Source organism: Corythoichthys intestinalis, chromosome 4 (assembly GCF_030265065.1).
Source record: "Corythoichthys intestinalis isolate RoL2023-P3 chromosome 4, ASM3026506v1, whole genome shotgun sequence".
Lineage (NCBI taxonomy): Eukaryota > Metazoa > Chordata > Actinopteri > Syngnathiformes > Syngnathidae > Corythoichthys > Corythoichthys intestinalis.
This window is the reverse complement of record NC_080398.1, coordinates 49,461,013-49,484,822: the sequence shown is the minus strand read 5'-3', so window position 1 is coordinate 49,484,822 and position 23,810 is coordinate 49,461,013. Positions and strand designations below refer to the sequence as shown.

Sequence of the window (23,810 nt, the reverse complement as noted above, 5' to 3'; positions counted from 1 at the left end):
TTAAATTTCCTGTTTAATTAACAATATGGTATGATAGTGTTTTTAATGACATGCACTTGCCAGTGCCTTTGATATTATGTCTGTGTGCATGTTAGGGAGATGTGACTGGGATTGTTGATAACGAGATGGAACTCTATTGGAGATTACAACAACCTGCATTTCATCTCCTACATTCAATGGACACCTGCAAAAACGTACCCTCACCACACACACATACCCATACCACACACACTGTCAACATTGTTCAACAAGGCCACCTGCTTGTCGCACACACATAATTCCCCCAAAACCCGCTCGGATCAATTTTGGTTATCAGCACCACCAAGCGTGGGCAGGTCAGTAAATTAATACCAACCTGTAGTCGCACCAGGGGCAACGATATGGTTTCTCCCCAGTGTGAACACGATTGTGTCTTGACAGGTGGGACTGTGTTGTAGAAGCAAAGCTGCATAGTTTGCATTTGAAGGGTCTCTCGCCTGTGTGGTATAATTTAATTAAAACAAAAAAAGATTAGTGACAATGTAGATTTGCTAGTAATGCAAAAAGCCGGAAAAAAAACATTGATGCATCAAGAACTGTTGAATTAACACATGCTAGCATGTACAGAAAGGAGATAATGTGTTTTCAGGTCGACTGAAAAAACGAACTAAAAAGTAAAAAAACTCAACTATAAAGATTTAAAGATGCATATGAAGAACAATATTGATACTTGTGTACCTGACTGATAGTAATTGAGAGCAGTGTTATTTCACATTCTTATACCCCCCCCCCCCCCCCCCCGAAAAAAAAAAAAAAAACAGTATTATTGACAGTCCATCTAAAATAAATGCAATTTCCCTTAGCGACAGACTGACATGGTAGAATGATAACAAAAATTAAAAATCTCAGCCATGCTGGTACACATGCCTATCAATGACAGCACCATGTCACACTGATGGAGCCGTCCGTGTTTGTATCATAGTTGCTAAAATTATGCACATGGGAAAAATACTACTTTTTATCTTGAAGTGTCACTCTCGGTCCAAGATTATTCAGTTCATACATTTTGGTTACCTGTGTGCTGGCGCCTGTGCTTAGTGAGAGCGTGTCGTGTACCTCCAGCAAAACCACATAGGTCACACAGGAAAGTCTTTTCACCTGTACAATTATAAGAAATAGTCATTGCACTGCTCTGTTTTGTAAAAGTAAAAATAAACAAAATAAATGTTAAAACCATGTAGCAACATTAAACCTTGTATAATAACTGTGCAAATTTATTACTATGGATATTTGGACAATGACAAAACAATTTCAACTGATTTGATGTCTGTTAAGTCAACCTTGTTTGAAATTGTCAAAGTTAAGGGAAGGGATTTACTGCTAAAGGCACTAGGTAAGTATATATTTAAAAAACACGGCAATGCTAAGAACAAAAAGAAAATGCGCTAGAAGGGAGACTTTAAGTAGTTGAAAAAGGGAACAGAACAAGTAGAGTAAATGTATGAGCAGCAGGTCGAGTTGGGTAACAGATGAGCCATGCAAAAGTCACAGATCAGTAGTGTATATCCATCAGAGCTCTCACAGCTAACTAATTCCTCCAATCAGATGGATCCATGTAAATATGTCAAATGGGGGACAGGAAATTGCCAGTGTGGTTTATTGACTGTGATAAAATCTGAAAAGCACCGCTGAACATAATTACATACTTGTCAGAGCCATAAAAATTAGCTTTATTATCAATGGGATGGTTTTCTACAACTTCATTTGGGGGCGATGCCTTCCAGATGGGGAGCGTGGAGAGCTTTTTCACACTCCTCCTCCCTTCTCTGCATCTGGCCTTGTCATTAACAGCATGATGAGCTCCCTTTCTCTTTTTTTCTTTGCCATTTGTGCAGAAGTAGTCACACACCTCAATCCCCCTCCCGACATATGCACACTCACGGACACACACCTGCACCCACATTTACAATACGCAATGTTTCCTTCATAATTTCTTATAATACTGAAAAAAGGCCTTTGTAGGACTAATGTAGGTTCAGTGCAAAATGTAAAAATATACAATTATCAACCCATATTCATGATTATCTTGCTGTTATATATTTTTTTCAATATAGAGTACAATACCAAGGTTCCTACAGGTCAAGGCAAAATGTATTTAAGTGTTTTGAATACTTTTAATGGTGTTTAAAAAATTAATTTAAGACCAACTCAACAACAAAACAAAATTGAAAAATGAATAAATAAATTAAAAACGTGTGGTGCAGTTGTTGCATGACATATCGGGAAGTGGAGCCATGTCAACAACACAACACACCGTTAGTAGAGAAGCCGGGCCGAGAAGAATTGTCACACATTCATTAAACCAATGAAAGCCCATTGACGACTATATTTTTGTCACCAGGGACGGTACTTAGATGAAGGGAAACGGTAATTTTGCTAGTACGCTAATCGATAATCATAGACAGGCCTGCTTCTATGGTTTTAGTACAAAATGAAATAAAGATATTAAAACTATAGTGTAAGAAAGAATCTTTGTGTGGGCCATTTATGCAGGAAATGAATGACTAAGTTATAAGATAATAACATACCCTCGCCATATGTTAACGGAAGGAAAGATAGTTCTAAGCGGGCGTCGTGTGCCAAGCCTGCCCACTCCATGATGACTCCGACAGAAGATAATCAGTGTTGCACTGACAACAGTGGTCAAAAACATTTTTTTGCCCAATCCAAGACTGGCGACACCCCGACAACCCTTCCGATCTGCCTCCCCGCCTCCCGAACTTTCAAAATGACTGAACATTCTCCTAAGAGGTCGTCACTTCTCAGGATGCCGAAAGGCATGCTGCTAGAACAGGACCCTGGGCTCAGATTTTTCCCTCTGTTTGCCTGACAGTTTTCATTGTTGCTCTCATTATTTTTTACTGTGCTTGACTCGTATTAAATGGTGTACTTTGTGGAAAGTTGTTGCTAGAGCTTTTCTTTGTATTATCTAAGTTAATGTTCTTGGAGTCAGATAATGGTCACAAAAACATGAACGCGCGGCGTTTGACTATGTGGTATCACGCCAACATAGGGAACAATGATTTTGTATGCAATATGGGTGCCAATCTCATATAATGTCTCACGGTGATCTCGCATGAAAAGTTTGATAATATCCACTTGAAACCTGTAGGCAATATATGTATGTTTTGCTGATGAGCCTGACGTCCAGCAGAAGGAGTAAAAGCGGATGCCTCGCCCTCTGGGGAAGTTTACCCGACCAGTATTCTGTGCACATGCAATGCGTGTGTTTAGATTCAGCAAAAAGCAGGGGATGGCACTATTAAGTTTGCAGTTTATCTTTTGTTGTTTTGTGATGTGTCCGAATTAGTCGCAATTTGTAAAGTTCTTGAGCAAGATACAAAAAGCCTTCATTTGAATGATTGAGCCAGGTCCAGCTAGCGGTTTATCGTCAAAAAGCCTTTCGTTGTCACAAGACATCGCCTTCTTTCAAGCACCACAGAATATTGTGGGTTTATGGCTCCATGAACACATAACTTAAAGGAAAAAAGTTTCGATTTCCATCTTTCCTCATTAAAAAAAAATGGTAAATGGTATTATACTTATATAGCACTTTTCCACCTTTCAAGAGGCAAATGTTTCTATTCTTTTTCATTCTTTAGTTATAAGCAGTTGAACATCGTAAAAAATATTGTTTGTACGTCTCTGGTAGTGAATGAGTTAATACGTACAGTGGGGAGAACAGGTATTTGATACACAGCCAATGGGATTTCCCATTGGCAGTGTATCAAATACTTGTTCTCCCCACTGTATAATCATCAATTATGATAAAAATAATAGTCATTATTGTCAAAAGTGGCCTTATTTTGTAGCTTCTTTTCAGCAACGATCACCTTGAAATTTTGAAAACAAGGTCTCTGGCTTGTAAACGCCATCTGATTAAATTTTGCCTTTATAGGAACAGAAATTGTTGCTGGTCACTCCTGTAGCCTTTTCCCTCTTTCCATCTCTCATTACACTCAGCACACCAAAACCTCACCACAGAAAAATCTATAACCATTGATCCTTATACCTAACTGTGGTCTCCACAATTATTCTTGAGGATTCTTGAGTAGAAAACATTGGCAATAGATTACTTGTATGCTTTTCATCTACTGATCTGTGGTGGAAACTCCCTGGTGACTGAGACGGTAAGGTGGTGCAGCAGAGGGGTGGTATATTGTTGTTAGAACTAGGAGTTGTTGAGACTACTTGTTATGTCAATTTTACTACTCGACAATGACGTTTAGAGCGTTTAGAGCACAACATCGACTAGTTGCTAAAGAAACACTTTTTACTTGTGGTAAGGAGTGGGCAGAGCCACTTGTAAGTAACAGATGAGTACATTGAATGAAAGGTAAATTGACAGACTGAAGATTAGGCTGAATTGATTTAAACTGTCCATTATTTCTGATTATGTAGGTTTTGGTAAAGGGGAGGGGGGAACAGTTAAATGCCAGCACTATGACAGTGAAGGGAGCGGGGGGAAATATTCCGCCACACTCAAGGTCTGCCTTTATTTGCAAAGACTGCAAACGCACGCGAAGCAGAATCTGATGCTATGGTCTACAACAAAGAAGAATAGAATTTTTCATTTAGACAAATTGTTACCTAGCTGTCTCAAAGGCAATAACACAGAGCGAGAGAACACTGGCTAACAATTTGAAAATAGTTTTCTGTTGTGTCTGATTTTTATGATGATTAAAACTACAATTAAATCACCTGGTAAAAATTATGGAATCACCAGTCCTGGTGGATGTTCACTGAGTTGTTTCATTGTGTGGAAAAAAACAAACAAACTGGCAGCTTTCTGGCTTTGAGAAACACTAAAAGAAGTCATGAGAAAAAATGTTTTCTGTACTTACTTGTTCTTAATTTTACAGAAAAAGGAGAGGGAAAAAAATATGGAACCACTCCATTCTTCGGACAAAAATATGGAATGATCAAGCAAATAAACACTTTGTTGTACTACCTCTGGTCAATCACTCCCAAAATTTCTCTGATGGCTCTTGCTGGATCATCTTTGCATGTGTTCAAATTCCACTACATATACAGTGGTGCCTCTATATACAAAGTTTATTTGTTCCAGGACCTTGTTTGTAAGTCGAAATGATCATATGTCAAGCAGTATTTTCTCATAGGAATATATTATAATTCCATGATTTCGTTCCACAGCCCAAAAACCTACACTAAATCCTTAATAAATACTGCTGGTACAATTACAAATAGCAATTAAACATAGTAAAACAAATAAGTTATGAATAAAAATCGAATATAATAATAATAGGGCTGTCAAACGATTAACATTTTTAATCGAGTTAATTACAGCTTAAAAATTAATTAATCGTAATTAATCGTAATTAATCGCAATTCAAACCATCTCTAAGATATGCCATATTTTTATGTAAATTATTGTTGGAATGGAAAGATAAGACACACGACGGATATATACATACAACATACTGTACATAAGTACTGTATTTGTTTATTGTCACAATAAATCCACAAATGGCATTAACATTCTTTCTGTTAAAGTGGTCCAAGGATAGAAAGACTTGTAGTTCTTAAACGATAAATGTTGTAGTTACAAGTTATAGTAATTTTATATTGAAACCCCTCTTAATGTTTTCGTTTTAATAAAATTTGTAAAATTTTCAATCAAAAGTAGAGTTCATATAATAAGAATAACAATAATAAAAACAGAGTGACCAAAGTCTAAGTTTTCCGTGTATTTTGCATAGCTATTTTGCTATGGAATGCCAGTTCATTTTGCATTGTTGTTTAAATGTGTTTCAGAATAGGGCCTCATTACTATAGACTGAAGTGCTTTTCTTTTTGTGAACATTATTTTTTTTGGGAGAGATAGGGATATTATTTTTGTTGTGCTTTCACTAAACGATACTTACAGTGGGGAGAACAAGTATTTGATACACTGCCAGGGGGTTTTCCCATTGGCCGTGTATCAAATACTTGTTCTCCCCACTGTATGTTTGTTGTGAAGGAGTTGCCAATAAAAGGCGCGGTCCAAAGAACGCCTGTGTCCACTCGCCTCTACTGTATAACATACAGTGCTGCTCGAAAGTTTGTGAACCCCACAGCGATGGTCAGATTTTTTGTAAAAAAAACTAAAATAACCTTAATAAATGTTAAGTTATACCCAAATCCACAATACTGACATTCCAAATAATGGACTGAAACAAAAGAAATAGTTATATTGTCATTCTTTATTTAACAAAAGTGGTTGATTTAAGAAAAACTCAGATATCATGTGTGCAAAAGTATGTGAACCCCTTCAGTTAATATGATATTGCGCCTCCTTTTGCAGAGATTACCTCAACCAAACGGTTTCTGTAGTGACTAATCAGCCTCTCACATCTACTTTGGGGGATTTTTGCCCATTCTTCCTTGCAGAACGCAGTCAGTTGAGAGAGGTTTGATGGGCGTCTGGCATGAACTGCTCGCTTCAGGTCCCGCCACAGCATTTCAATGGGATTTAGGTCAGGACTTTGACTGGGCCAGTCCAGAACACGAATCTTCTTCTTTTTCAGCCATTCCTTGGTTGTATTGCTGGAATGCTTTGGATCATTATCATGTTGCATGATCCACCTTCTGCCAAGCTTTAACTTCAAAACAGATGGCGTCAGGTTATGTTTTAGGATTTGACAATATTCCTCAGAATTCATGATTCCCTGGACTATGTGGAGTTGTCCAGGTCCTGAGGATGAAAAGCAAGCCCAGATCTTGACATTCCCACCTCCATGCTTCACTGTTGGGAGAAGGTTCTTTTGGTGGTATGCAGTGTTGACTTTTCGCCAGACATGGCGGTTTTGGTTGTGACCAAACAGTTCAATTTTGCACCTACATCAGTTGATGAAAACTCTTTTTAATTTAGTCTCGACAACACAACTGTTAAAAAAACAAAAAAAAAACTACTGAATTGATTGATTAGGAAATCAGGTTGAAATAATAGAAAATTCCAAAATGTTGAGGGGGTTCACAAACTTTTGAGCAGCACTGTATATCTGTACATATCTTACCCAAAATACAACAAGAGACACATAATTGCCACTAAAAGAAAGAAAACTTACCGAAATATGTGTGGAGCTCAAATAGCAATTTGCATTGCATTGTGAATACAGCATAAACGTCTCACAACTACTAATTCTCCCACATTTAGAAGAAATAACATGAGTATGGAACGGCGCTGCCCCCAAGCGGCCGGTGGCATTCTCTTCACTCTTAATGTCCATAAACGGCCTGATTGTAATCTGTTTGAGGCAATATGCGAGATGGTCATTCACCCAAGCGCCAGCAGAGGGCGGCAAAACTCCATAACAACAAGTGAACGTTTCAGTGTACTGTCATTTAAATCTGTCTGAGCGGGACATCTGCTTTAATTGCGTCAAATATTTTAACGTGATTAATTTAAAAAAATAACGCCTGTTAACGCGATAATTTTGACAGCCCTAAATAATAATAATAATAATAATTAATTATTATTCCTGAAAATAATGTAACGGATCGGATTCTAATGTGGCGGACACTTTTTGCTGTACCTGAACGCACCTTGGGGCTGACACCAGATAGGTCGGTGCGGTGGAGATAGTACTTTAGTTTTCTTGAGAGCACAGTCAACTGTGGCGGACAATAGGCGTTTTGTGTTGGATAAGTTCTTAAACAAATGATAAAAACGTGACGAATGTAGCGATTTCCTTGGCGATGTTACCACAATAATAATTGTCACCTTAACTTATAAAGACTGGCGAACGGTGGTCGGAAGAGGACCGTGGAGCAGTATTGTTGAGCCAGTTCACGGATGCGCGCCTCACTCTCATATTTTTCTACATCTACATTTCAAAGGTAAGCATCACTTTTTTTCCCTGTTTCACCAACTGTACAAACTTTTTTGAAACCTGTGATTTCTCACGCAAGAAAATCCGCCGTGCGTTCGTCTGCAGTGCTGTTATGCTGTCGTATTTCGAGCATGTCATCGATGGAGAAACAAATGGCGAGTCAATTTTTAAGTCGGATTTTGAAAAGATCGTGTGTCGAAGCGATCGTATGTCGAGGTACCACTGTACTACCTTTTCAAATTGATTGAGATCTGGATTGCAGACCTCGTTTTTTTTATACTTTTGACTTGATGGTGAGTTGCATTATCATCTCGAAGAATTATTTCTTCATGGCGAAACATCATTTCAGTTGATAGGATAAGAAATGTGTCCAAATTGTCAACATTTAAACCATTTATTGGAGATGTAACAATACCAGTGCTTTTTCCTGACAGGTAACCCCCATATCATCGATGAGTGTGGAAATTTGCAAGTCTTACGCAGACAATTACCTTCATAAGTCTCAATGGAACAGCACCAAACTAAAGTTACAGTACAGCTTCATCAATTTCTCAAAGCAGATTTGTCATAGTCCACTCAAAAATTAGCTGGCAGGCCTACCTAATAAAAATCAAGTTCCCAAATGGATTTTTTTTTCTCTCTCTGTCAAATAAAGCAGGAAAGCTCGGCTCGAATGTCTTTCGAATGTCTTTCGAATGTTTGTCGAATGTTGTTTTTCTACAACATGGGGGCTCAAGAAATTTAGTTTAAAAGTTGCCATTTCTGAAAATCTTGCTTTAATCTCTGAAGTCATTACAGTTTGGCGGCTCGGTCAACATGGCTGACAAGCAACAACATTATATAGACAAGTTTCCGAGGTACTTCCGCTTTACTTCCTTATGTCTGCTCACAACTTCCGTTTTAGAATTTCTCCATTCAAAACAACAGAGGAGCTGGAGTAACATTACTCATCAAAATCCCTTAAAAAAGACAATTTGGAAATACCGCAACCATCCACCATCATCGCGACAGGGGAGGACAACTTGTTCATGAAGGCAGATGTGGAACCAAGCTCGTGCCACCACAACGATTGGGTGTTTTTTTTTAGCCATGTTGCCGCTGGTATTTTGGAAGGTATGTTCTTGCTATCCCTGCATTTTCGTGTCCTTTGCTAAAAAAAAATACTGAAGCTAAAATCTTGCGCATGAAACGACTTGTTGCCTTTGATATTGTTACTACGATGATGATTGTAATTATGATTATCTTTAATATTATTTACTACAACTACTGTAGTTGCTGCTAGCCTGTTGCTAATCAGTACGTATAGATGGCACAATTATTTCAACGCGAAATGCAAGTGTTACAAGTTTTTTCTTCGTTTGTTTACAGCTGGAACGCGCAGTCAGGCAAGGGAAGACAACTTGACTTGTACGTTGATGGACATATATCGAGACTAGGTGCATTCTACTTTGATGATGGATGGCTCGACACTCGGGGGTGGCCGAGAGGCAGGGGCTGGTACAGACAGTGACTCGCCTTGCGGCGGACCGTTAGCTAGACTCCGAGCTTTTCAACTGCAGCAACTTTAAAATACGCTATTCGTGCTGGGATTACCGAGGACAGCAGGAGAAAGCCCGTCTGAATGCCGCCGAGGGTCTTGTAATGTCAGATGAAAGTTTGGTTCCCTTAAGCTCTGCTGTCTGATAACACATTCCTCATATGCTCAACCTTCGTTAATATTTTTCTAATCACCTTATAAATTGTGATATGTTGACTTGTTTTGCACATGCACCAATCGTTTTAGACAAAACAAGAAATGGAATCACGTTGTCCAAATGTTTTATTGCGATCAATATCTTCATAAAAAAGAATGACAAACTATTTTTTTTTATATGTACAATAAATAGTTTTTAGTATTTCCTTGTATCCGTGTCAGCCCTTCGGCATTCGGCAAATGTAATATAATTTGTAATTACACCTAATTTTGGTCACTCAAGTGGTCAGCATATCAATTTATACCTCACGTCAACACAGGCTGACGGGTTGTTATAATTTTGTCCACGAGTGATCAACGAAGTGATAAGAACAATCATACAATCTCATCTACGTCTCATATACGTCGTGCTGAATCCATTTTTGGAGATTCCATGAGGTCCTCTGCTTTAATTTTGAAGTTTTAACTTTGTCAACACACTGCTTATTTCAACCGTAGTTCATGTTGTTTTTTTCTGAACCGGAAGTTCGGGGCAGACATTGTCCAAGACGGCGCCACCCATATTTCCCTTAGGAAACTTGTCAATACGCAGTGAGCACGCAAGGAGACAGTGAATCCAACAATAAAAGTGTTTCTTATATTTTTATTTCCATCAATGATTACTCAGCAATGCCCCAACTGCAGCGTCAATAGAATATAACACTTTTTGTACCACAAAATTATTATAAAGCCATTTCAGTTCCAACCTACAGTGGGGGGAGATGCCTCCCGATATCCAGCTTGGCTTTTTAGCCCAAAAAGAGAGGAATAATCATTTGCGGGACTTAAATTTGTAAATGATACAAAACGAGACATCTTTCGCGATATTTTTCAGTTTAATTTAGTATTTTTCATGCCCTTTATAATGTGGTAGTGTTTACTTACAGTAGTGGCGGTGGAACGAACTCGTTAGCTGGCAAAAGATTGCATCACAGCATAGACTTGGCTGCGCACATCGATCAATTTCCTACTAGTAACTCGATGTAAATTGTTTTGTTTAAAGTGTGACAAATTTCACATGGATTCTAAGAGTTTCTGACAAAGAAGGAATCTGAGTTCAAATAAATCATAAAAATGATTGATGGCTTTCTGAATGAGCCATCGGCAACTTCAACTTATCTAGACCTATTCCTAAGTCTGTGTACCGATGCGCTCATACTGTATCTATTACATCAAAAGCAATTTTCTGTTTCAAATTGTTCTTTTGTTAAACCCGTGGTGTTCAGTATGGGAAGCTCTTATGAATCCTTAATTACTTTATACCCAACAGTTTAACACACTATCCCTCAGTAACATAATTCACCTGAGCAATTTGGTATATAACAAGTATTATCAATTACCTCTTTATGGAGAAGCCTCGCTTTTTTAGCTAGCAGAACGCTCCTAATTCTTAAATGAATTTAAAGTACTACATTGCAAATCCATAAAATGTCTTGAATCCAAACAATATAACCTTTCTTTATGTATGTGTGTGTTTTAAGCATAAATATTTCAATTGCACAGTATGTGTGTTCAATCCTAGAGGAGTCTGCATGCTATAATTGCCTCCCTCATTAGTTATGTTTTAACAGGAGAGGATGGGAGGGCAATTAATTTTACCGCTTAATTTTTGACATGGAATCCACTGCTGTATTGATGTGCTCACCATTTTGGCTCTCATTTTTCAGAGAAATTAATTGACAAAGTACGAAGATTTATCAGCATATCGCCAGATTAAGCGACAAACTGAGGCAATGAGGAAATCAATTGTGGCCCTGTCGCTGTGTTCAGTTCCGAACAACCCCCATCCTTTGCAATGCCCAAGAGCCTGGAAAAAAAAAAAGCTTGGTGGGAAAGATGCAGCACACTTATTTATTTATTTGTGTCGCTCATTCATCAGCGGTAACAAATGACCCTGGCGGCTGAAGACCACAGAACTCCCCTCTCTACACCCCTCACAATCTTTCAGACACGACTAGTTTGTGAGGAAAAGTGATTAATTACAAAAGCACATAAATCTGAAAGGAGCAATGCATACAGTCCATGGCAATAAAGTAAGGGTTGATATTTTGAGGTTTTCTCTTTAAACAACTGAAACAAGGTGATCACTGTTTCGGATAGATACCAGTCATTTACATGGACTACAAAGGGCATTAAAAAAAGTGATGGCCTTATATTTGCTACTGAAAATGATTGATTTCCAAAATATTTTAATAACTGTCTTTTGAAACAATAAATTGACTTACACTTTTATAGCGCCTTTTCACCTTCATGACACTCAAAGCGCTTCGATACTACCGTATTGGCCCAAATATAAGACGGCCCTGATTATAAGACGACCCCCTTTTTTTCAAGACTCAAGTTTGAAAAAAGACTTTTTGAACACCAAATTATTTTTTTATACAGAAGATAATTACAGTACATCCGAAACAAATGATTATAACAATACATTTGAGAGAAAAAGCATATTATTTTGCCTCATTCAAATGTTAATATCTGAACATTTAAATATGTAAACTAAAGTGCAGACACATTTGTAAATGAATGGCTTCTTGTTTTTGAAATGTAAATAAACCAATCTATTGTGATAAAACAAAGAAATTGCAATTACTGCATTAACCATCAAAGTGAAGTCTAACTGTAACTGTAGTCTTGAAACAAATCTGAATAAGGAAAAACATTGCAAAAAAAGAATGCAAACTGGTTAAACTTGAGAGTAGCTGAGCTCTGTCATGACAGAACATCGCTTCAATGATATCTGGCGCCATCTAGCGTCTTGAATGGGTATAACGTCTAGACCGCGAATATAAGACGACCCCCTCTTTTTCATTCTCATTTAAACGCAAAAAACACAGTCTTATATTCGGCCCAATACGGTATATCATTTAGCTACTGATGACGCAGCATCAGGAGCAACGTGAGGTTCTGTATCTTGCTCAAAGATACTTAGATGCGGTCACTAGGGTGGGGAATGGAACCCACAATCTCTGGGTAGGGGAATGACTACTTTACCTCTGATCCATATCGCCTCATATAGAATAGAGCAAAACGACATGTAAGGTATAAAAGTTCAGGTCTAGATCTTTCTGATACAAGCAGGGTTCGTAACTCATGAAAATTGTTCACAGTGAGACTCTGTGTGCATTATGAAGTATATATACTACTTGAAATGTATTAACTCACTTACATATAAGAGTCTAAATGGGCGCTTTCACACTAGCACTGTTTGGTCCCTTTTTAAATGCACCAGGGTTCTTCTCTCAGATAGTCAGCTAATGTGAATGTGCATCCGAACTCTAGTTTGGACCAGGCAAACGACCTCCGGTCCACTCAAAAATCGTGGGTCACCGGACCAGGGTGCAGCATTAGAGCGTGAAGCTGTGATGCTCCAAGGTGTGATGCACACGCAGGGCATCCTTGGAAGGGGAAGTACAGCTCGCACGCTATTCAAAATCAACAATGGCAAGATGACAGGTGAACCATGGGAAAATGTTGTTTTGCTGCGATAAGCAGTTGCATTTGATACACAGAATTGGGTTCTAATGTGGCGGATGTGTTTTGCATGCTGTTGCTGAACGTACCGTGTGAGAGTGACAGAAGCCGAGACATGTGGAGCCTCTTGGAGCGGCTGTATAGTCAGTCACGCTCTTCTGGAAATGGCAACAATCTGACAGTCTAAAAAGTCATGAAAATGAGAGCGACTGCACGTCTGTGTGACCTTGGGTACCACGCAGTTCCCTTTCGTGGTGTAATTTTCTCTGATGCATTTTTTTATATACTCCAGTTCGCTCGAGTCAGGAGGGAGCGACCCCAGCAGCAACTTGCTATGCTACATTAGGTTTTTTTATTTTTTTGTCAGTTGACAAAAAATGACACATACAGACGCACGGTTATATTAATGCAATATAAAAGTAATTTTAAAAAAAACAAAAAAAAAACTACCGTATTTTTCGGACTGTAAGTCACAGGTTTTTTTTTTTTTTTCCATAGTTTGGCAGAGGGTGCATCTTATACTCTGGAGCGACTTACAGTGCCCTCCATAATTATTGGATTTTTAATAATTATGTGTTTTTAGTTTCTAATGTTTTTTTTTTTCTAAATAATATGGGACCTTAATGGAAAAAAGAAAAATCCAACCTTTAACACAAGTGCATTTATTCAGTGGGGAAAAAATCCCACATAAAGAAATAATTATTTGACATCAAATAATGTGTGTCACAATTATTAGCACCCCTGGTGTTAATACTTCGTACAACCCCCTTTTGCCAACAAAACAGCACCTAATCTTCTCCTATAATGTTTCACAAAATGGGAAAAGACAGAAAGAGGGCTCTTCAGCCATTCCTCCTTGCAGAATCTCTCTAAATCATCCAGAGACCTGGGTCCTCTCCTCTGTACTCTCCTCTTCAGCTCACCCCACAGGTTTTCAATGCTGTTGAGGTCTGGGGACTGAGATGGCCATGGGAGAAGCTTGATTTTGTGTCTGGTGAACCATTTCTGTGTAGATTTGGCCATATGTCTAGGGCAGATATGTCCAAAGTCCGGCCCGGGGGCCAAATGCGGCCCGTGCTCAAATTTCATCCGGCCCCCAGCCTCTGTCATAAAATCAATAACGTCTGGCCCGCACACAGACTTAATAAATTGGTCAGCAGTACTAATACCGTCATATGAAGTAGCGTACACAATAAATGCTGCTCCTCATTTACCAACCAAAAGTCAGCAGCACTCTAAGCAACATTACCCCGTGTGACCCAATTTTCTAAAATGGCGACAATCAACAACAAAAAAAGTTGACTGCGACAGCCGACGCTCCAAGGATAGGTGGAAATTGGACTATTTCTTCACTAAAATACGCAACAACTGTGTCTGCCTCATTTGCAAAGAGACAGTCGCTGTTTTTAAAGAGTTCAGTGTGAGGCGATATTACCAAACAAGACACTCTGACATGTACGACAAGATTACAGGGAAGATACGCACTGAGAAATTGAAGCTAGTTAAATATCATACCTGCAGTATTTCGCAAGAGCCCGAGAGTTGAAAGAGAACGCCACAAAGGTTAGTTATGAGATTGTTGAAATTATGAATAAAAAGAAAAAATAGTACAGCAAATGTGACGCACAGATTGGTTTGCTAAAATTTGCTTAAATATATTGTTCTACGTAAAGGACGTCAGCCAAGGTCGGCCCCCCACATTTTTACCACACCAAATCCGGCCCCCTTTGCAAAACGTTTCGACACCCCTGGTCTAGGGTCATTGTCTTGCTGAAAGACCCAGTGACGACCCATCTTCAGCTTTCGGGCAGAGGGCAACAGATTTTGATTTAAAATGTCCTGGTATATCAAAGCATTCATGATGCCATGCACCCTAACAAGGTTCCCAGGGCCTTTGGAAGCGAAACAGCCCCAAGGCATCAGTGACCCACCCCCATACTTCACAGTGGGTATGAGGTGCTTTTCAGCATGCGCATCTTTCGTGGCACGCCAGACCCACTTAGAGTGCTTGTTGCCAAAAGGCTCAATCTTGGCCTCATCTGACATAAGCACACGGTCCCAGTCGAAGCCCCCTTGGCGAACTCCAGATGTTTGCGTTTATGATCGTGAGTGAGGAAAGGTTTTCTCCGTGCATGCCTCCCAAACAGCTTGTTGGTGTGTAGACAGCACACAAAAAAAATGCTTAGAGCATTGTTTTTTTGTGTGTTGTGGGATGGTACGATACATAAGAACATATAATACCCAAGAAATTATGGCAGTAATTCCTAAAAAGTACTTAATCAATCCTGTGAGTACATACTCTTAAACAAAATATTTGTTCCTCTTATAAGAAATACATACATATGGTACACAAATAAGGACAACTACCACATGCCTCTTCTTATGACAACTGGGTGACAGCGATGCCAGCCACCTGATGGGAAATGATGAGTGCTAGATAGAAATGAAAATGAAATATCTAATTATGTCAGCGGTGCTTTCACGTTACATCACTGTTAAAACACATTTAAAATAACATCCAGCAAATCTCTCTCTCACACAGCAGGCACCCATGACGGATGGAGAGCTTTCCTGCAAGCATTCAGTCAGGCTGTCAGGCCGCTGGCTGCTACCGCGTCTGTCACTGACTTAAACAGCCATGTATGGGACATTATTTAAGCAGAGAGAAAACTGCTTGGTTGCAACGAAGTAATATTTGAGTTAACTTGAGGTACTATTAATAATAATTTGAAGGGGACTTAGAATGGAAATTTCAATTTACATGCTTACATTTGTTTTAGAAAATTGTAGGATCTTTGGAGTGCATGCTCCCTCATCAAGCGTGAATTCAAACATATTACATCTATTGCGAGATGCCAATTTACAAAACAATGTTTCTGTAAGCAAACTATTCTGTGTTTTGTCCCACTATCTTTTAATAGTCTAAATAAAATTACAATGATCTGCCTAATGTGGTTACTGTGCTGGATGACCATAGACCACAAACTCTGAGGATCACTAAGGTCTGTGAAAAAATGGTTCAAATTTGTATTCATCTGACCAATACAAATATTCATATTATGTAAGAATGTGAATAAATTAGGGCCAACAGCAAACTGATGTACCGACAATGCACCTGAGCTTGACCTTCATCTTCAATTTCGAAAAGATCGTAGATTAAGCGTTTAAAAGTAATACATCTCACATTAAGTTGTCTATCTTGTATAATCTAAATCTGAAATGTGAATATGTGTTTAGACTACTTTCTTAAAAAAAATACTGTATTTCAAGTTTAATTATGTGTGGCATAATAAAAAATATATATATTATTTTTGCAGTCTTTTCCAAGATGCTTTATGTAAATTACCACGTGATTTTGATCAAATTGTTTGGTGTCAGACTTCTGGTTAGGGAAGGGAAAAAAAGTATTTTCTTAGCCTGCTCGCTAAATCAAAATTGTTGATTGAATTACATGTTTTTCATGACATCGACAGAATCAAGAGGTTTACTTCTCTTTAAGAACAAAAGTACCTCCAAACCGTCTGGGTCTCAAGAATGAAAATAGCTGGGAAGCCATAAATGTCTACTATTGTGGTGTTAATTCATGAGTTAATGTAGAGGTACATAAGTATTGAATTTCAAGTAAAAAGTGTTAGATTTCTTACCAGTGTGTGTGCGATAATGGTCTTTCATGGCTGACAGGTTGAGGAAGGCGTAGTGGCAAGCTGGCCAGGAACACTTATACGGTTTCTCCCCACTGTGCAGTTTCAGGTGGTTGTTTAGGGCCCATTTTTCACTAAAGGAGCGCTCGCACAACTTGCACTCGAACTTCCTGTAGAATATAGGAGGTACAGAGGGAGGAAGGGAGGCAGGGACAGGAAGTCGGCAGGGGGAAACATGATTATTTACCGATCCCAGCGCTGACATAAAATACTGAAAAGTCTATGCCATGAGAAAAGAAAAGGAGGTTGCTTGGTAGTTGCACTTGTAGTCAAAAAGCGCGGGACCATTTGATTGTACTCCACTTGCCTGTACTGACACACACACAACAGACTTGGACCCACTCACACTACTCCCAAGAACACGCACGAGAATGCAGTTGGGCTACTGGTATGTCATGTCTGTATAAGCAGGCATTGATTTTTCTGTCCTGACCTGCCACCTCCACCATTTATTCTCTGCTTTCCACCAGGGCCCAGAGGACTACAGAAATTCTGTTACAGTCCACACACACACACACAGATGCACTAGGGGCCTGCGGGGAGAATAAAGTTCACCTGTCTAGCATCCCTGACCACTTAGCCAGGGTTAAATGAACAGTTATCAACATTTTACCCACCACCTCTCTTGAGGCTTCTGCATTCCTGTCTCAAAGCTTCTCTGTATTAAAAACTACATTTAAACACTTATTCATCTCTGTGTTCTCATCATCATCGTTAAGTCCCTCTGCATTCAATACACAGCATAAATCCCATTAGTATGAAGTGTGCTTACAATCCACTCCACTCTTGTGTCAAAAGCTGATTTTGGTACTCAGGTTACGCAAAATAGAAAGGAAAACAATTAGTTTAAAAGTTTAAGTAGAATTCAACTGTAAGGAAAATGACAGAAAGTTAATAAATATTATATTATTGAATAAATACCACAAACTATATTATAGAAGTGGGATACACAACAACACAGGGCAGTTATTTGGCAGTGTACAACATAACTGCAAATAAACCTACCCATACATACTGTAAAACAAAATATTGGTTTACAGTGGCAATTAAAATGGTGTCAAATTTTCTATGTAAAAGTTGTTTTTGTTTAATTGCATGTTTTTGTTTATCTTTTTTTTTGCATCAGTTTGCATTTCTGTATAGTAAGTGTCACAAATGTGAAATTGCATCTTTTTTTTTATACTTAACATGTGTCTGTTCCTCAGGCTGACGCCTACAATATTTGTCAGTACACACAATAGACTTTCTTGTCTCATGTGTGGGTTGTTTGCAACTATATTCATCTGCTGTGTTATTAGACTTCAATAAACACACAAAAAGTAAACACAATAGACTAGCTTTGGCTGGAATTAATCTTAACCCCACACTATAATTTAGAAAAAGAATGACTAATGTGCAAGTCATAAACAAATGAAGTCAGGTTTTGGGGAGCATTTGTCTTGCAGGGCCATGGTATTTTAGGGAGGGTGGCTGGTTGTCTTTAAATCCTGATTGTGTTGTTTAATCCCCATGGTATATGTTTCATAGTGAGCCGCGTGACACTCACCTGAACAAATAATGACTCCACGCAGCATGTAGCATGTGTCTGAATCAATAATTCAAACTCATACATCTCCCTTACTGGAAGAAAGAAAGCGCCGGGAATTATTGGTTGTTGAGGTGGGGGGTGTGTGGGGTAAAGAGTAAAATTTGTCCTGGCTACAGTAACAATCTATACATTCCATTAAGATGACTTTGGATTGAGTATACAGTAGATGTTGTGGTATGTACATTTTATGCACACTGACAAAAAAGGAAGGAAACACTATGAAATGCTACCAGTCATCTCAGACGCTTATTAAATGGCCTTATTTCTTTCAGCATGTGACTTACGAGAAACATAACTTGACCAATAGATGTACATTTGCATCTGTATTTCCTCCCTCCCTGTGGTATTTATAGAGCAGCTCATTGCTTGTGCCACCATGGGAGAGGTAAATAAGATGAGTGAAGAGATGCTATCTTTTATTGTAAGCATTATGAGCAACACTCCTGCTTTATGAGCTAAACAGGCCATTGTTTATCATGCGGCCTAATCGCAAAGTCAGGAAGGCAGGCCCTGACAATGCTAGGATGGAGGAAAAATGAGAGCCAATGCAGAGCAGAAGAGAGAATTGTAGCGTGAGCGCTACCAGAATTGACTATCAGTGATGGTTTATAAGGTTGAGAAGAGGCTTGGGTCTTCTTTTTTACGAGATCAGATTGAGTGCTTTGATCTTGTCCCTGCATGTCAGGTTTCGTCACGATTCACTGTCTCATCCATACATATGCACACAGTCTCTAAACAGCCAGGCAGGAAACATGCAAGACTCATCGAAGGTAGGACTGTGAGGGGAGAGGCATGAAGAGAAGGCCGGGGGGATTTTGAATGTGCATTCATCAAACATGTATGACACATACAGAAAGAAGTAAGGGTCTTACAATTTAAAAATAGATTTATATTTTACAAGAAGCAAATTGTAACACTTGCAAATCTTTATTTTGAGATGTTTAACATTATTCCAAAGCAACAAAATAATCCAGTGGTACAAGGATATTGCAAAAATTACAACAAACTAGAACAAAGAGGAAAAAGTCCAGCGACAAGATCACAACAAAAATAGCTCATTTGATTACATTGGATTATTTTAGATATGTTTGTTTATGTATAAAAAATGCTGACATTCTCCACAATTTCCTAAATTGAGTTCAACATGTTATCAGGTTTTGATCCCTGAAGTAATAGAGAGGTACTGTTTATGTAATTGACTCGCTCCATCTAGTGTTGCGGCTGAGAAGTGCAACAGAATGCAGGCAAACCTCAAGCTTCTTGTGCAGGCCACATTCAATGATATTTTCATAATGGACTGCTGCCAATAAAAAACTGGGCAGTGGGGTACAGTTTGTCCACAGGCTATATTTTGGACACCCCTGTCCTATAGCATTCTTAGCTGGTTTCTGAACATTAGACAAGGATAACATGTATTTTGTACTCTATATTGACAAAAACAACCGAATGAATACTGAAGCGTCTTGGTTAGGATTTCTTCATTTTCCGCAAAGTGCTTTAAAACTCATTGGCTGACACTTCACAGTGCGGATAGACAATGACCTAAAACATACTACAAAATCAACAATTTTTTTTTTTTTTTGTATGTATGGTTGGACGAGACTTTAGTTCCCTTTCCAGTGTTTATAATTATGTTATATTCCTCCATCACCTGCCTCTGTTTCCCCCAGATCATGGTATGTGGTAACATAATTGACACTCAGGGAAGATTTAGTCCAAGACCAGTCTTGTGCGCGACTCTTTAAAAGTTGCATGGTTCCATGTGTACACAGTCACTTATTATCTCATACAGTTGTGTGATAGTGTCAACAGTTCACGAATAAACTAACGTCTGAGCATCACTGGCCATAATAGTTACAGTGGGGAGAACAAGTATTTGATACACTGCCGATTTTGCTGGTTTTCCCACTTGCAAAGCATGTAGAGGTCTGTAATTTGTATCATAAGTTCTCTTCAACTGTGAGGGACGGAATCTAATACAAAAAAACAGAAAATCACATTGTATGATTTTTAAATAATTAATTTGCATTTAATTGCATGAAACAAGTATTTGATACATCACAAAAATCGGACTTAATATTTGGTACAGAAACCTTTGTTTGCTATTACGGATACCAAACGTTTCCTGTAGTCCTTGACAAGGTTTGCACACACTGCAGCAGGGATTTTGGCCCACTCCTCCATGCAGATCTTCTCCAGAGCCTTCAGGTTTCGGGGCTGCTGCCGGGCAACATGGACTTTCAGCTCCCTCCATAGATTTTCTATCGGGTTCAGATCTGATGACTGGCTAGGCCACTCCAGGACCTTAAAATGCTTCTTACGGAACCACTCTTTAGTTGCCTTGGCTGTGTGCTCTGGGTCGTTGTCATGCTGGAATACCCAGCCACGACCCATCTTCAGGGCTCTCACTGAAGGAAGGAGGTTGTCAGCCAAGATCTGGCCATACATAGCCGCATCCATCCTCCCCTCAATACGGTGCAGTCGTCCTATACCCTTGGCAGAGAAGCAGCCCCAAAAAATTATGTTTCCTCCTTCATGTTTCACGGTTGGGATGGTGTTCTTGGGGTTGTACTCATCCTTCTTTTTCCTCCAAACATGACGAGCCGAGTTTAGACCGAAAAGTTCAATTTTGGTCTCATCTGACCACATGACCTTCTCCCATTGCTCCTCTGGATCATCCAGATGGTCATGCACTGGCTTCAGCAGTGGGACCTTGCATGCGCTGTAGGATTTTAGTCATGACAGCGTAATGTGTTTCTGATGGTTTTCTTCGAGACTGTGGTTCCAGCTCTCTTCAGGTCATTGACCAGGTCCTGCCGTGTAGTTCTGGGCTGATCCCTCACCTTCTTCATAATCAGTGATGCCCCACGAGGTGAGATCTTGCATGGAGCCCCAGAACAAGGCAGATTGACCGTCAACTTGAACTTCTTCCATTTTCTAATAATCGCTCCAACAGTTGTTACCTTCTCACCAAGCTGCTCGCCTATTTTCCTGTAGCCCATCCCAGCCTTGTGCAGGTCTATTATTTTATCCCTGGTGTCCTTACACAGCTCTTTGGTCTTGGCCATTGTGGAGAGGTTGGAGTTTGTTTGTTTAAGCATGTGAACAGGTGTCTTTTATACAGGTAACAAGCTCAAACAGGTGCAGTTACTTCCGGTAATGAGTGGAGAACAAGAGGGGTTCTTAAAAAAGAACTAAGAGCCGAAATATTTACTAGTTGGTAATGTATCAAATACTTATTTCATGCAGTTAAATACAAATTTATTATTTAAAAATTATACAATGTGATTTTCTGGATTTTTGTATTAGATTCCGTCCCTCACAGTTGAAGAGAACTTATACAAATTAAAGCCCTCTACATGGCTTGCAAGTGGGAAAACCAGCAAAATCGGCAGTGTATCAAATACTTGTTCTCCCCACTGTATATACTGTAGGTCTCTTATTTAGGAAATACGACCCTCGTGAGGAAAAGCGGCATGGAAAATGAATGAATGAATGAATTAAAATCCTATGTTCAGATTACCGTAATTACATCAACAATGAATGAAATAATACATACATACACCACAAATGACTTATTAACACAGTTGTTTCCCTGGCTATGACAATTGTTTAAATTGTTTGAAAGCTATCATCACATCAATCAATTACGTTAGGAATATTTGATGTTTTAATAAGAGAGATGTTTGATGGACCTTTCAACATTTTTATTTGTCCAGGGTGTTGGCCAGTTGGTGAGCGGAACTAATCCTCCAACACTCTCATGGCAACACAAAGACAGAAAAAGAGAGGGGCCGACTGTTGCCTGAAGTCAAACTGACACAAACAGACAACTTCAAAGTGAAGACTGTTGTTTATTTGGCAATGGGAAAGGGGGAGAAAATGTATCTGATATGCAACTGTCAGGAGAGCATTTTCACATGCAAAATAGAGAGTGAGTGAGAGAGATTACCTAGAGGGAGGAACATGACAGCATTCACTAGGGTCAGGATGGATCATCATCTTCAGCCCCCTACTGCCTCGTCTCCCGCTTTCTCTCTTCATTGCTCTATCTTTATCTCTCCGTTTCCCTTACTTTTTCTTTCCGTTTTCCCTTCCTCAGTATAATTCCCCCTCATCCAGTTTCCAGACTTCATCACTCTCCTCTTTGACAAACAGGCATCTTAGATCCAGACTAAATTAACTGAATGAAGATTAAATCATTTGGGTCTTAGCTCTCCAAGACATGGTCCAACATATGTGTCTAAAGAGATGATATTTCTTTTGATAGGGATCAATTAAAATCCAATTTGATTGTGGTATATGTGGGAAAAACTTTGAACAAATAGAATGTATCATTGCTAAACACAAATGCTGGTTTTGTTATTTGTCATGGGCACAACTAATCTGAACTAAACTATAAAACATTGTTAGGGGTGATTAGGATAATTCAATTACATTTGTAGTTATTAAAACAGGCTAACTGCTTGGTGTGATTTTAACATTCAGAAAAGCAAATAAACCTCCTGACTGCCACCACCAGTAGAAACCTGAGAATAATACAAGTGCAAAAGAATTGGCTCTCCTGCGAAGTCCAAGAATGATCCTAACTGAGAGTCAGTTTAAAGACCTCACAAGAAAAACAAATAAATATATAAAACCGCAACGAAGGGGCCACATGTGTCTGCATAGTATTGTAGATGAACCTCCTGTAGCGGACTGCTGCATTTGACTGCAATATAAAAAATGGTGCACAACAGAGATGGTGTGGCTGATTTATGTTTACCTTCTATCCCAAGAGGAGGAGAAGGAGGAGTGGAAAAAAAAAGATAATGAAATAAATAATAAAAGGCCGAGCCCATCAGATAAGCCTGTTTATCCTGCTGTAGGGCAAATACAAATTGTCAATTTAATGAACACGGTAGACATGATGAAAGCAGGGTGAAGAAGCCTCCTGTATGACAAACAATCAGGAAATGTTAACTTCATATTGTGGTGCTTTTATGCACCCTATAACTTAGGGGACAGAGAGAGGAAAATGAGGTGGCATCAAGGCAGAGAGGAGGGAGGGAGGGATGGGCAACATGGTGCAAAGGCCATGTCCCTATGTGGTGGCCCTGTTATTGCCGGTTTTTATTATTAGCCATAGCTCAAGAGTCCCAAACACATTTTGAAACATTAAGTGCTAAATCTTAACCACACACTTTGTCCAGCTACACTAACACACAAGCTCCACAATTATATTGAAATATATAAAACACCGTATGTGCACAACAATTTGTGCACCAGAAAATTTGATCTGAAGCTTCATCAACTACAAAAATGCACACAAAAATACCTTAAGCCACTCATTTACTAAAACGTATTAATTTGTAAGTCAATTTGGCCGGCTCTTAAACAGCTATCCACCCATCTTCCACAGACCATTTTAAAAGGGGTTGAAATTAATTGTATGGTGATTCTTTATG

General features: G+C 39.0%; 1 protein-coding gene across 1 annotated transcript in view; it reads right to left on the bottom strand.

The window, feature by feature from the left end:
• The window catches only part of znf407 (zinc finger protein 407), a 247,258-nt gene that overhangs the window by 78,497 nt on the left and 144,951 nt on the right, over positions 1-23,810 (bottom strand). The window contains exons 6-8 of the mRNA XM_057835263.1: positions 16,719-16,885; positions 1,054-1,137; positions 356-476 (exon numbers count right to left, since the gene is read on the bottom strand). Of these exons, the coding sequence (XP_057691246.1) occupies positions 356-476; positions 1,054-1,137; positions 16,719-16,885 (372 nt within the window). The remainder of the gene's footprint in view (positions 1-355; positions 477-1,053; positions 1,138-16,718; positions 16,886-23,810) is intronic.